The sequence below is a fragment of the Lipotes vexillifer genome, unplaced genomic scaffold (genome assembly GCF_000442215.2).
Source record: "Lipotes vexillifer unplaced genomic scaffold, Lipotes_vexillifer_v1.1 scaffold1765, whole genome shotgun sequence".
Classification (NCBI taxonomy): Eukaryota; Metazoa; Chordata; class Mammalia; order Artiodactyla; family Lipotidae; genus Lipotes; species Lipotes vexillifer.
In genome coordinates this window covers 741,386-755,058 of record NW_006777677.1, presented here as the reverse complement: position 1 = coordinate 755,058, position 13,673 = coordinate 741,386, and the positions used below count along the sequence as shown (strand labels likewise).

Here is a 13,673-nt window from a genome sequence, read left to right as displayed (position 1 = left end):
CTGAACTATTTTCTTGATTAATCCGAATAATAGGTGCAGTATGGCAATATAAGTCAGTCAAATGCCCCTGAAAAAGTGTGGATAGAGTCTCAGCTGTTACTCTTGTGTTGCAGGGGGGTAATCAGCAACTCAGGGGGACCTGTAAGAATCTACAGCCTACCAGGTCGAGAAAACTATTCCTCAGTAGTTGCCAATGGCATCCAGTCTCAGACGCTTTCCAGATGGTCTGCTTCTTTCACAGTGACAAGTGGGTACAATTAAAGTGTTCTTACTTCTGTGTAAATATTGTCTCCCCAACCCCAAAAAAAGTTTTCTGCTTTTCTCAGCTCAACCTCTTTGACTCTGATGGAAAAACTTGTGATCAAGATTGGAAGGGTCAACTGTGGGTTAGAGTCAGGGGATCCGAAGGGTTAAGGACACACTCAAGCCAAACTTGGGTAAATGGGAGGAAAATTATCTTGCTGTCAGAAGATGGCAATAGAAAATTGAATTGCCTGCAATCAGAATGCCCTGACATTTACCAAATAACCCTAACTCAAAAAGAACGGGTGAATGAATGTGAACTCATTTTATGGTGATCTTTTAAAAATATGATACAATAGATGAGAATCCATTTTGGTTCTTTGAAACTAGCATGCAGCAATTACTCTTGCAATTGCCATCACTCTATTACATTTGTCATCCTATAGAACCCTAAATTAGATTCATTATGCTTTGATGGTAAGGAAGGAAGAGGAAAAAATAGTCTTCTCTTTATTTTAACAGAAGGCAAAAGTGGTACCCAGGAAGCCACAGGACAAGCAGTGTCCACAGCACGTCCAGCAATAGGTATGAAATATGGAACCTATCTCCTAGTTGCCTGGCACAGCATTAGGAAGTTATAAATAAGTGTTATTGATAAAATCTTTCCTTTTTAAAAATATTGAAACACAAAGCAAATACCTTTACTGGTATACTGCATAGGGAAACTTTCAATTTTATATTTCAAATTCCTTATCCTTCTTTTATTTTCATTTATAAACTCTACTACTAGACATTCTCTTGAAGTCCTACCATTTCTCCCTGATTTGATAAACTATGCCTAGAAACTGGTCTAAGTAAAAGTACCATGAACTTCTAGTTCCATTTGTCATATGAATAAAAGAAATGAGTGCGTGTCTATTTGAGAAATAGCCAGGGATCTCCCTTTCTAAGACTGTGGCAATTTTAAAGTCAAAGAAATTAAGAACATTAGAATCTAACTCTGAGTTTCCAATCCTACCTCAACTGTGGGTTTGGGATATCGAAGTCCTGGATTGGAGGCATATTAAATATGTAGGTCTACTACAGTCCTGACATGTTTTTTTGTTGGGGCATTGCTTCCCTAGTCCAGAAAATCATGAGGAAATTAATATTTTTTTAAAGTATTTTCAAGAATGACGCTCCTTATCATGAGCTTTTCCCTTGTGGGTCTCTTTCTATGGAACTGTCTTCCTTTTGCTAATGCCAGGTGCTTTTTTTTGTTTCAGGTAAACGACTAAAGAAAACACCAGAGAAGAAAACTGGCAATAAGGGTAAGAGTCCAGATATCCATTTGGGAATATAACATTTTCTCTCTCTCCCTCCCTTCTCTTGAAACTGCTAATGGAAAGACTTGTTTGTGTGTTCACAGACTGTAAAGCAGACATTGCATTTCTGATCGATGGAAGTTTTAATATCGGGCAACGCCGATTTAATCTACAGAAGAATTTTGTTGGGAAAGTGGCTCTAATGTTAGGAATTGGAACGGAAGGACCGCACGTGGGCCTTGTTCAAGCCAGGTACCAACCTTGTTAAAATGGGAGGAGACTTGAATGATGTCTTGAATGATGAAAAGTGATCAATCCTTTTAGTTCAATATAAACAAATTGAGGTGTGGACAGTCTGGATTCCCAAATTATGAAGTCAGAATTTAATGAGCAGCCTGGGTAGGTATAAGTGCTTCCTTTTTGGAATAAAAGGATTTAGAGAATTATATGCTATCTATTTGAGGACCAGGAGGTAGGCTAAAAGTCTTGTTGCTCATACAGACTACTTCTGCACATCTGCTCTGCTCAATTCCTAATTTCTCTTCCCTGAAGGAGGAAGCAGTGATGTTTATTTTTCCTATTTGGTCGTTATTCTTTCTAGCTCTTTCCATATTCGCTTGATTGGAAATCTGAAGCTTAACCTTTTATTTATTGTATAGTAGTGTTTATTCATGTCTGTTAGGATTATCATATGCTCATTAGAGAAAGCTTGAAAAACATATAAAACACAAAGAAAAAAAATTTCCCAAATATACCCCTCTGAGATAATCAATGTAAAATGTTGTATTTCCTTTCAGTATTTTAAGAAAATATTTGATGGTACATATGTGTGTATTTCTTTTTCAAAAGCTCAGATTATAAAAATGTCTTATAGCCTGCTTTTTTTTTTAATCCCTCAGTATTGTGAGCATCAAAATACTGATGCTCACAATACTGAGCATTGTGAGCCCAGTATCACAAATATTCTTCAAAAAATGATGTTTCATAATGTTCCTTAGCATGATTTATTTAACCATTCTATTGTTTTTTCACAATTACACTGTGCATCCTTATGTCATCCTTGTGCCATCTCTGATAAATTCATTCGGCTAGATTCCCAGAAGTGAGATTGGGTCAAAGGGTTCTGACATTTTTTTTTTTTTTGCGGTACGCGGGCCTCTCACTGTTGTGGCCTCTCTCTTTGCGGAGCACAGGCTCCGGATGCACAGGCTCAGCGGCCATGGCTCACAGGCCTAGCCGCTCCGCGGCATGTGGGATCCTCCCGGACCGGGGCACGAACCTGTTTCCCCTGCATCGGCAGGCAGACTCTCAACCACTGCACCACCAGGGAAGCCCGGGTTCTGACATTTTTAAGGCTTCTGAAATAAACAGTTAAATTGCTTTCTAGAAAGTTGATTCAGTTTAAGCTACTATCAGCTGTGTGTAAGGGTGTCACAAATAGGATTACAAATATTTATATTTCATTTGTTCTTATCTTGTTTTTTACAATTGGTTCTTAGAATTCTTTTTGGTGTAAGAATCTTTAACTTTGTTGATTTATACATAATTTAACCATTGTCCCATATCTTAAAAAAATGAGCTTCTTATTCCATTCATTTGTGATATCAATTTATAACTTTAGACAAATGTTTCTTTGACCCATATGCTAATTCTAACATCTTTTCTACAATGCTTTGATTATTGTAGCTTTACTGTATATTTTAACATCTCCTAGGGCAAATTCCCCTCAATATTTTTCTTCTAATATTTTTTCTTTGCTGTTTTTACCTCTTTTTCAAGAGGAAAGCTACACTACTTTGTAGACGCATACAAAGACTAGCTTCTTTATAAACTTCCTGATTTATGATTTTTCTATTTTAGGAACAACATTAGAATAGATAAACTATGTCAAGAGTTTATATTTAAGTAGAATAAGAGAATGTCTCATTAAGGATGCAAAAATAAGACTAAATCTCATAAATAATAATTTGGATAGTTGAAAAGTGACCATAAAAATGAAAAGGTTATCGACTCATGAAAACTGATTTTGTGACCCAACCATTACACCAAGTATACAGAAATCATGCCACCAGGTATGCAGAAATACAATGAGTGCTATTTCCTTCAGAAATCGTGACTTAGTGGCAATTGATAATGCTAAGATCTTAAAATTTTGCACTGATGAAATTTTGACTTATCTAAAAGTTTTAAACACAACAAATTGTGCTTTAACTAATTGTTTTCACTCAACATGGTCTCTAATGAACACAGAGTAAGTTATAAAAGCTGAAATTCTTTTACTATTAAATATGAAAAATCCCAAATCTATTAAAATACACATAATTGTAAGATTAGCAAATGTCAATATCATTTATCATAAGAAAAATTCAATATTATAATACTTTATAATTCGTTTCCTTGTAAGTTTTCTCATTTTAAAAATGTTGGCCTTAGTGTCACTGAAATTGCCTCTTCTGACCAGAGACCTGGGTTAATAGACCCAGACTATTCAGGGCTTCCAAGGTCCCCCACTGGAGCAGACCTAGACTCACACCCAGCTATGTTCCAACTATCTGGTGCCCATCTCTGCAGATTTCCATTAAGCCCAGTGCCCTGAGCCACCTGGTTTCAGGTGCTTCATATAGTTTAGGAGCCAGACAAACCTGAATTTAAAATGTGGTTATGTTTTGTTGGGTAAATTACCTAAGTGTTCTGGGCCTCCGTTTATGTAATAGGGATAATAATTCCTACCTTGTACAGTTATGATGAAATGAGATTATACATGTAGTATGTATTTAGCATATTACCCAGAATACAATAAACCCTCAAGGTAGCAGTTGTTTTTGTTATATTTTTTGAAAGAACCCTAAAAATTCAAGTAAGGATGCAATATACGCTAGTTGGCTGTATGCTGTGAAATTAAGAAACTTAGGTATTGTCCAATTTAAAGACTTTTTTTAAGGTATATAATATTGCTTGTTTGTTTTACATTTCCAATTCTCCCTGGATAACATTTTTTCCTTTTTTTGCCTAGTGAACATCCCAAAATAGAATTTTACTTGAAAAACTTTACATCAGCCAAAGATGTCTTATTTGCCATAAAGGAAGTAGGTTTCAGAGGGGGTAATTCCAATACAGGTAAGTAGACTTTGGCATCTGGGATGTAACACAGAGAGGGTTATGAATGATCAGACATGTAAGACAGTATTATGCTATTTTATATAAGCAGAAGTGAAACTCTTCTTCCTGGCACTGATCTTGGTTAGGTCTGCACTTAGTATCTGAGATATTTAATTTATAATGGAAAATGTACCAAAGGGTTTATTGGTATTGCTAATTTAAAAAAAATATAAGACGTTGTGACTTATAATCCTCAGGTAGGGCAGATGTCACTTTAGAGAAGTACCTGTTTAGAATATTTAAAAGAAGCAAAGATCAACAGACTCATCTAATGAATGCAGATGTGACAGAAAGAATTAAAATAGAATGCTGGACCTTCTGAGGGGAGACTTCTTGTTCTGAGTCCGTAGACTTACTCGTCAGTCACTAAGGGGCTAGATAGAGAGCACAGGTACAGAAGTGGGGGTCAGGTTTATGTTTCTGACTGGTGATTGATGTAAGGAAAGGAAATGTTAACGCTATGGGAGGTAGGTGATGGGGGAAGAAATGTGGGTTGTGAAGACAAAAAATAGGCATGATGGATAATTAAACTTTCCCATCTGATGCACGTGTTAAAGAACTGAGTTCTATATAAGTTAAATTCTTAAACTTGGAGGCATCAAGTTCGTACAGGGAAATAGAAGTGTCATTTTGAGCAGTGCTGCCGTTCCAGTTTGCTTCTTTTTCAAACCTAGGAAAAGCCTTGAAGCACACCGCCCAGAAATTCTTCACAGCAGACACTGGAGCGAGAAAAGGGATTCCCAAAGTGGTGGTGGTATTCATTGATGGCTGGCCTTCTGATGACATTGAGGAAGCAGGCATTGTGGCCAGAGAGTTTGGTGTCAATGTATTTATAGTTTCTGTGGCTAAGCCTATCCCTGAGGAACTGGGAATGGTTCAGGATGTTGCATTTGTTGACAAGGTAAGGAGTTGAGAGTGTTTTCTCTTATAGTAGTGATTCAGTTTTGGACCTCTAGGCGTAGTGCTGATTGGCCCATATCTGGATTAACTTTGAAGATTCAAGATTTAATGTTTTCATAATTTTAAAGAAACAACTTGATTCCTTTGGTTATCTTTTATGTGTCTCTCCCATTAGGCTGTCTGTCGGAGTAATGGCTTCTTCTCTTACCACATGCCCAATTGGTTTGGCACCACAAAATACGTAAAACCTCTGGTACAGAAGCTCTGCACTCATGAGCAAATGGTGTGCAGCAAGACCTGTTATAACTCAGTGAACATTGCCTTTCTAATTGATGGCTCCAGTAGTGTTGGAGAAAGTAATTTCCGCCTCATGCTTGAATTTGTTTCCAACATAGCTAAGATTTTTGAAATCTCAGACATTGGTGCCAAGATAGCTGCCGTACAGTTCACCTACGATCAACGCACAGAATTCAGTTTCACTGACTATAGCACCAAAGAGAATGTCCTAGCCGTTATCAGAAACATCCGCTATATGAGTGGTGGGACAGCTACTGGTGATGCCATTTCCTTTACTGTTAGAAATGTGTTTGGTCCCATGAGGGACAGCCCCAACAAGAACTTCCTGGTAATTGTCACAGATGGGCAGTCCTATGATGATGTTCGAGGGCCTGCTGCTGCTGCACATGATGCAGGTAAGGTCCTTGTCCTTTGTCTGGGAAGGGAACTGGGGAGAGGTTCAGTGAATTTTAGGAGTAAATATAAACTTAAGTGTTTGTTTGACTGAACAAACATCTACAGGATGGCAGTCATTGTTCTAAGAGTTTTACCCAGTATTAACCGATTTAATTGTCAAAGCAGCCCTACTAAATCTCATTCCACAGATAAGGAAACAAACTTTCCCAAATCACACACCTAGTAAGTGGTGAGGCCAGTATTAAAATCCAGGCAGGGACTTCCCTGGTAGGCCAGTGGTTAGGCTCTACACTTCCACTGCAGGGGGTGTGGGTTTGATCCCTGGTCGGAGAGCTAAGATCCCCCATGCTGTGTGATGTGGCCAAAAAAGTAAAAAAATAAAGATTTTGTAATCCTCTAAAAAAAACCAAAACAAAACCCAGTAAGTGTGGCTGAATCCTTACCTAACCACTGCATCTTGGGGAGAATTGCCATGAGAGCTATGTCATATGTCAAGGAAATGTTACAGGTGTTCATGTTTGGCTCAAACTTGGAATATATAACCCCACAATTACACTTTATCATAACTTACTATGAATCTGCTATTTGATAATTTATCCTTTTTTTTTTAAGTAGTTTTCAGTCTGCCATGAGTTTTCTAAGATCACCAATTAAAACTTTAACCCTGTTCCACTTAGATTTCCTTTGCAGTGTCTTTTTTCCCCCTTGAGATAATGAAACACTTATAAAAGGGTATAAAAAGGTTCTTTCTCTTACCCCAACCTTAATATTACCTTTGGCAAAGGCCACTAGTTCCTGAAGACATTAGCATGTGTGTTACTGAGATCAACAGGCCAAGAAAGAGCTGAGGTTCCCTTTCCTGGGATAAAAACGGAGTGATTGGGAGTCCAATCTTTTTTTTTTTTGCGGTACGTGGACCTCTCACCGCTGTGGCCTCTCCCGTTGCAGAGCACAGGCTCCAGACGCGCAGGCTCAGCGGCCATGGCCCATGGGCCCAGCCGCTCCGAGGCATGTGGGATGCTCCCGGACCGGGTCACAAACCCGTGTCCCCTGCATCGGCAGGCGTACTCCCAACCACTGTGTCACCAAGGAAGCCCCCAATAATATTAAAAAAAAAAAAAAATGCTAACTTGGGAGGGGGAGAATGAAGAGCCTTACATTTTTCTATACTCCTCTGTACTTCCTTTTCCCTATTTAATTCCTAATGACTTTTCCTTTTATACATTAGCACCTCTGCTAGTGCACTTGTGTACTTTTATAGGTATTGACGGAATACTGTTTTTATTAAGTAGAATAGAGAATGGATACCTGCAATTTAAGCTATATATACAATGGCTTATTTTTATACATCTGTCTTAATGTATTCTTCAACTAACTTACGTTGAAGACCTTTTTGCTATCATACTCCTTAAAAGTGTAGCTTACTGAATTTATGGTTAACAGAATTGGATTCAGGCTACATAAAGTGAGCTAAATAAATTCAAATATATTCTCCCTATGTGATTAATTGAACTTCAGGAGGTTGGGCTGCACTATTTTCATGAAAGTTATCCTTTAGTGATAGCAAAGTGAAAGTTAACAAAAGCCAGAAGATAGGATAGGTGTTCAGGGCTAGGGCACAGCTGTTTTGGTTTGTTAACTGTAATTATATACTGGGCCTGAGCTTGACAATCTGAGCTTGAATGTAGAATTAAAAGTGAAGAAAACCGAAGGGGAGAAATTTTTTTGACTTCTTTCGCCAGGGAGAGGGGAGGATTAACTGGTGATGATAAATCAGTAATTGTTTCAAGTAGCTTTTACATCATCGAAACCTGCTTTATGTATGTCTTAAGTATTCACAACGCTGATCACTGTATACCACTAGAAGGGTGATGAAGCTTTGGATAGAAGGGAGTAACTATTTCAGAAACTCTCAAAATTTTATGGGGGATTTCCTCCAGTACATAGATGGTAGTCTACACTTCAGACATTTTTTAGCGGTTTTTGTTACTTTATTTTGGCTGCGCTGTGCAGCATGCAGGATCTTAGTTCTCCAACCAGAAATCAAACCCATGCCCCCTACAGTGGAAGCATGGAGTCTTAACCACTGGACTGCCAGGAAAGTCTCTGGCTGTTTTCATCATCAGAAAACTTTTGCTTTGGGATTAAAGACTGTCAATTTCTTTTTTTTTTTTTTTTAATAACTTTATTTTTGGCCACATTGTGTCTTCACTGCTGTGTGCAGGCTTTGTCTAGTTGCTGCGAGTGGGGGCTACTCTATGCTACAGAGTGCGTGGGCTTCTCATTGCAGTGGCTTCTCTTGTTGCGGAGCATGGGCTCTAGGCACGTGGGCCTCAGCAGTTGTGGCTCGTGGGCTCTAGAGCACAGGCTCAGTAGTTGTGGCACACAGGCTTAGTTGCTCTGCAGCATGTGGGATCTTCCCGGACCAGGGCTTGAACCAGTGTTCCCTGCATTGGCAGGCAGATTTCTAACTACTGTGCCACCAGAGAAGTCCCTGTCAATTTCTTACTATTGGCCAGTTTGCTAATGCAACACATACTGAAATGGGAGAAACAATTATCACTCACAGAGGACTTGTCACCGTTCCCCAGACAAGGCAAGAGCCTTAGAAAACTTTCATCATTTATATATCCCATCTTCTGTGTCACTCTTTCTTGCTCTATTATACTGGCTATGACTCCAGTATAACAATTAATTGTGATGATAGCAGGTTGTCCTTTCTCATGCCAAACTCTGAGTAGTTTTCACCATTTCGCTAAGTATGTTTGCTGTAGGGTTTGTTCTTATTTGTCTTTAGATATTATCAGGTTAAGAAAGCTTCCTTCTCTTTCTAGCTTACTGTGTACTATCATGAATGGATGTTGAACTTTATCAAAATTTTTTTTTCTTTCAGTGATCATATGACTTGTCTGTTAAGGTGGTAAATTGCACTGATGGCAAAACCTGTGGTTTTGACCCAACTGTTTAGCCATTCTCATCACGATTACTGCTAAACCCAGCCCAACAATTTGGTACAGGGGATTTAGTTCTTCAGGCACTACAAGGCAGTTTTGTCTGCAACTATGTACTAATGTGTAAAAAATATATACCCGTAATTTTATACATAAGCTGGAACTTGGTTTTAATTGACTTAAAAATACTTCTATTGTAGGTATCACCATCTTCTCTGTTGGTGTGGCTTGGGCACCTCTGGATGACCTGAAAGATATGGCCTCTAAACCAAAGGAGTCGCATGCTTTCTTCACAAGAGAGTTCACAGGATTAGAACCAATTGTTCCTGATGTCATCAGAGGCATCTGTAGAGATTTCTTAGAATCCCAGCAATAATGGTGACATTTTGACAACAGAAAGAAAAAGTGCAACGGGATGTATAAGTTGTTTTTAGTAATACTGAAATACTATATAGCATACTAAGATCAGACACAAAACTATTATACTAAAGATGGCAAAAATGTAAGCAAATAAGCATTCATTTAAAGCTGCCTTCTAATTACAGTTCAGACTCCATTGTTCAAAACACTCTGCTGAGGCTTCATAATCACGAACCTTAGAAACTCAGGAAAGTAGATACCATAGATTAAAATTTTAAGAGTTCTATTTTAACATGCATATTACATGTATAGATATGCAAATTCTATAGCTCAATAAAAGCAGCTGATATTTAGACCAAAAGCAACATTCCTTCTCTAATTCTGTATTACACATACAAGGAAAATGAAAGAGAAACACATAGAGAACAGCTCAACTTAGTTCAAATATATATTGACCCAAGTAGATGTCGTCTTAAAACCAGTCAACAATCTGGTTTTAAGATCTTCCTTAACATACTAAAAGTTTCTTAACATACTAAAAGTTATAATTACAGACAAAATGGAAGCGATTTAGGTATCAAGCCTCTTTTGTAATGTACTTTCATAATAACAACAAATATCACACTGAACAAGACTGAAGAATTGCCTGGTATTTTTCTATTTATAGCCTTAATTTTATATATGTATTGATGTATTTGGCTTATACTCTAAAAGTCAACCATGTATTGAAAAAAATATTAAGTTGGTAAATTTTTACTTACCACTTATAAACACTTAGCTTTAAAGAAAAGCACACCTTTCAAAGAGAACTGCAGGAAAGAATATTCTACTTTGACTATTTAAGCAATAAAACTGATAGTGACTATTATTCTAAGGTCCCTTACTTATTATTCCAAGTGTCTCCCCCTAGGGTATGGTAAAAATTCTATTGACACATTAACCACTTCGTGTGGAAAGATCGAGTTTTTTCTTAAAATCATGCAGTAAGACTAAATATATTTATTTTCTGTTCCAATTACTTATTGAATGCCTACTGTTTTAGGCATTATGCACAGCCAGTACCAGGTTAAACAGTTGATTACTTGGTTCAACAAAGTTGTTTTGTAATTAATAGTATTTTTACTTAAACATCCTTGTGAAGTTGGTTCCTAAGAAAAGTGATCAAAACTCCCTTTATGTAACTGTCATTACCTCACCAAGAACTCTCCTCTCCGACGGAAGTGCTGTCATATCTTATCCTGCCCGTCTTCTCTAAGGACAGGATCCTCTCATTCATCTGCACACTCTATTTCCCATCACACGTACACTGATCCTATCTGAAATCGTTTACAACCAGTTGACCTGAAAAAGGTGTTAACTGGTTGGAAAATTTATACTCCAACAAATCTTTTGAGTTTAACAATTTTATACCTTGTGTAAAAGCTTATGTATCAGAGAGCAGAAACGAAATTGCCTTTGACACTACATAAAAATTTGACCAAAGAGAATATGGGAAGTCATGACTCCCCTGACCGCCACTGCCTCCACCCTTTATAAAGCTACAAATATGACCGATTCATGTAACGAGGAGAATTTTAACAACAAAAACGGGTTTAACGTGTTTTTTTCCCAATAAACAGACAACTTTCAGCTGAGAATACCACTCCTTAAAAAATTAAATGAAAACCCAGCCTCTAGTCATTAGCTCTTTAAAAAATTTTATAAAGAACAAAGTTTTGAGGTAACGAGGGAAACTAATATTTTGACTTAAAGAGCAGCAAGAGAGTAGAAGTGAACACTTTATATTTAAGTTACTGTTAATTATTTTTTAGAACTAAACATAAGATAAAGGGTTAACTAAAAATAGAGTAAAAGGATTTTTTAAAAGATATAATTCAACTTTGCAAGCATGCCTAAATTTGTTATGCTAGCCTATTTATAAGCCTTAATGCATTAAATGAGATGTTGGTCTTCAGTGGATAACTTACTTTGAAATATGGAAAAAGTACATGAATAAATATGAAAAGAGCAGAATATGATTAAATATTGGGGAAGTCGACATATTAAAAAGTTTGTATATAAAAATACTCTTAAACTTTATGTATAAAGCACCATTTAATAGTCAAATGAATCTACATAATTTCCCATTAAGTCACAAATGGAAGCACACAAATAAGATATTCTTTTTGCATCCTTTTAGTCTCTTCCAAATGTTTAATATTGTAGAGAAAATACAACCAAAATAGATAAAAATAAACATATATACTATTTTTATTCATTTCAGTTTTAATACATTTCAAAAAAGATGAATGTTTATGCATTGCAATGATGATAATCACATTTCAGTTCAACAGTAATGCATTGGCTTGGAACAGCTGCCAGAAACAATACTAGCTTTGGAAAGCTTGTTCCTAAATTATTTAAAAAAAAAAAAAAAAAAAAGACTAGCTTTGGAAAGCTTGTTCCTAAATTATTTAAAAAAAAAAAAAAAAAAAAAGAAGAGAAAATCCCTCTTTAATTTGTTCATTAAGTTGAATGTTCAATTCAGAAAACCAAAAAAACAATACTTTAAGAAAATTTCTGAAAACTTTTAGTGTTTCACCAGCAATGACTAAAATTGACATTTCGATTTTTATGGTAGGTGACAAAATTTCTCAATGTACATACAATGTAATTTTCTTTTTTTGAAGTAGGCATTCAAATAGAATTTTGCCACGTTAAGTTTTCTAATGTTACCTTCTAATTGCATTTGCAATTCCCTTCAAAGAAAAAGGATTATTACCTTGTTGAAGGAAAAGTTTGAAGATATTAATACTTAACATTTATGAGGATAACTTCTAATTAATGAACAATGCAATGTTTATTCTCTGCTGAACTTTTCTGTGGGAAACAGGTTTGGCTAGATAGGAAAGACAACACTATTAACTGAAATTCAGATTTAATAAAGTAATAGGGTATCTTAAGGAAATGATTTAAAACTGCATATCTGCTGGTTTTGTTTTTTGGTTATTTTGAATTATCTAACTTACTTCAATAGAAGATTTTAAAATCCCCAAATGGGGTGAAATACTTAGAAAGGCATTCTTAACAGTATTAACTGTTCTAATCTTATTAGAATATCAATAAACAGTACAAAGTTTAAAAGAACAGCATAAAAATGAAGGACTCACTGAGAAATCATCTCCATTTCCTACTTTAATGGAGAGTAAAGTATTGCACTTTATTATTCAACACAAAATAATGTAGCCAACAGTAACATACAGGTACACAATTTAATATTTATTATATGCATTTTATATACATTTTTCAACAGCTGTACGTTCGCTATGTGGTACAATCTTAAAAATTTGCTGATTCATAGTCTGTAAAACAAAAACCTTACAAAACTCATCAAAACTCGCAAACTGATCAGAAAAGTTTTTTGGAAGACTAGAAAAAATACTTTATTGTCTTAATCATGCATTACACAAACAAAATCTTTAGTTACACCATAAAATTAAGCACATCTGAAAAAATAAAACAGGGATAACTAGTCCAAACACAGCAGATTTCTGTATCCTGATTCAACTATTTTTGTATCCTATTTGTAATGCAAATAAAATTTTACTCCAAATATTTTAAAACAAGATAGTTTTCTCTGGAATCGTGGTAAACCAAGATATGTATCTGGGGGGAGTCACCTTGGTTTGTAACTTAAACTATAAAATACTCCATTTTTAGTCTATTTTAGACTATTCAAAGAGTTCCAAAATAGATATACAGTTTCCTTTAGCACATTAATAAAAGGATATAAAGACCAACAAAAAGTGAAATAAATAATAGGCTATTAGCAAGATGGATAATCCTTGATAAATAAACTTGTAAATACAGTAAGATGTACAAAATATCACATAGTGATAGGATGCCAAGATTAGTTTTTTTTTTCTTTTTTAAGAGTTCATTTGGAGTACTAAACCCCACCGTTTCATTTTAATACACTTAAATAGTCCTTGGTTTAAGAAGACAGTTATGTGATGTTGAAGGTGATTTAGCATCTTTATGGAAAGACTTAGCTGAGCTGTACTACGCAAAAGAAGGAAAGAGT

General features: G+C 36.0%; 2 protein-coding genes across 3 annotated transcripts in view; one reads left to right on the top strand and one right to left on the bottom strand.

Annotated features, from left to right (window-relative positions):
* The window catches only part of COCH (cochlin), an 18,075-nt gene that overhangs the window by 4,043 nt on the left and 359 nt on the right, over positions 1-13,673 (top strand). Inside the window, exons 4-11 of one of the 2 annotated variants that reach the window (XM_007451265.1) lie at positions 114-247; positions 766-828; positions 1,509-1,553; positions 1,652-1,799; positions 4,561-4,664; positions 5,381-5,607; positions 5,782-6,298; positions 9,451-10,102. In XM_007451265.1, coding sequence (XP_007451327.1) covers positions 114-247; positions 766-828; positions 1,509-1,553; positions 1,652-1,799; positions 4,561-4,664; positions 5,381-5,607; positions 5,782-6,298; positions 9,451-9,626 — 1,414 coding nt within the window. In that variant the 3' untranslated portion in view covers positions 9,627-10,102. Of the gene's footprint in view, positions 1-113; positions 248-765; positions 829-1,508; positions 1,554-1,651; positions 1,800-4,560; positions 4,665-5,380; positions 5,608-5,781; positions 6,299-9,450; positions 10,103-13,673 lie in introns of those variants that run through there. The other variant, XM_007451266.1, reaches the window with a different exon arrangement.
* The window catches only part of STRN3 (striatin 3), a 113,035-nt gene continuing 112,209 nt past the window's right edge, over positions 12,848-13,673 (bottom strand). The window contains exon 18 of the mRNA XM_007451267.1: positions 12,848-13,673. This exon is cut by the window's right edge and continues 840 nt beyond it. The gene's annotated coding sequence lies outside the window, so the exon portion shown is untranslated.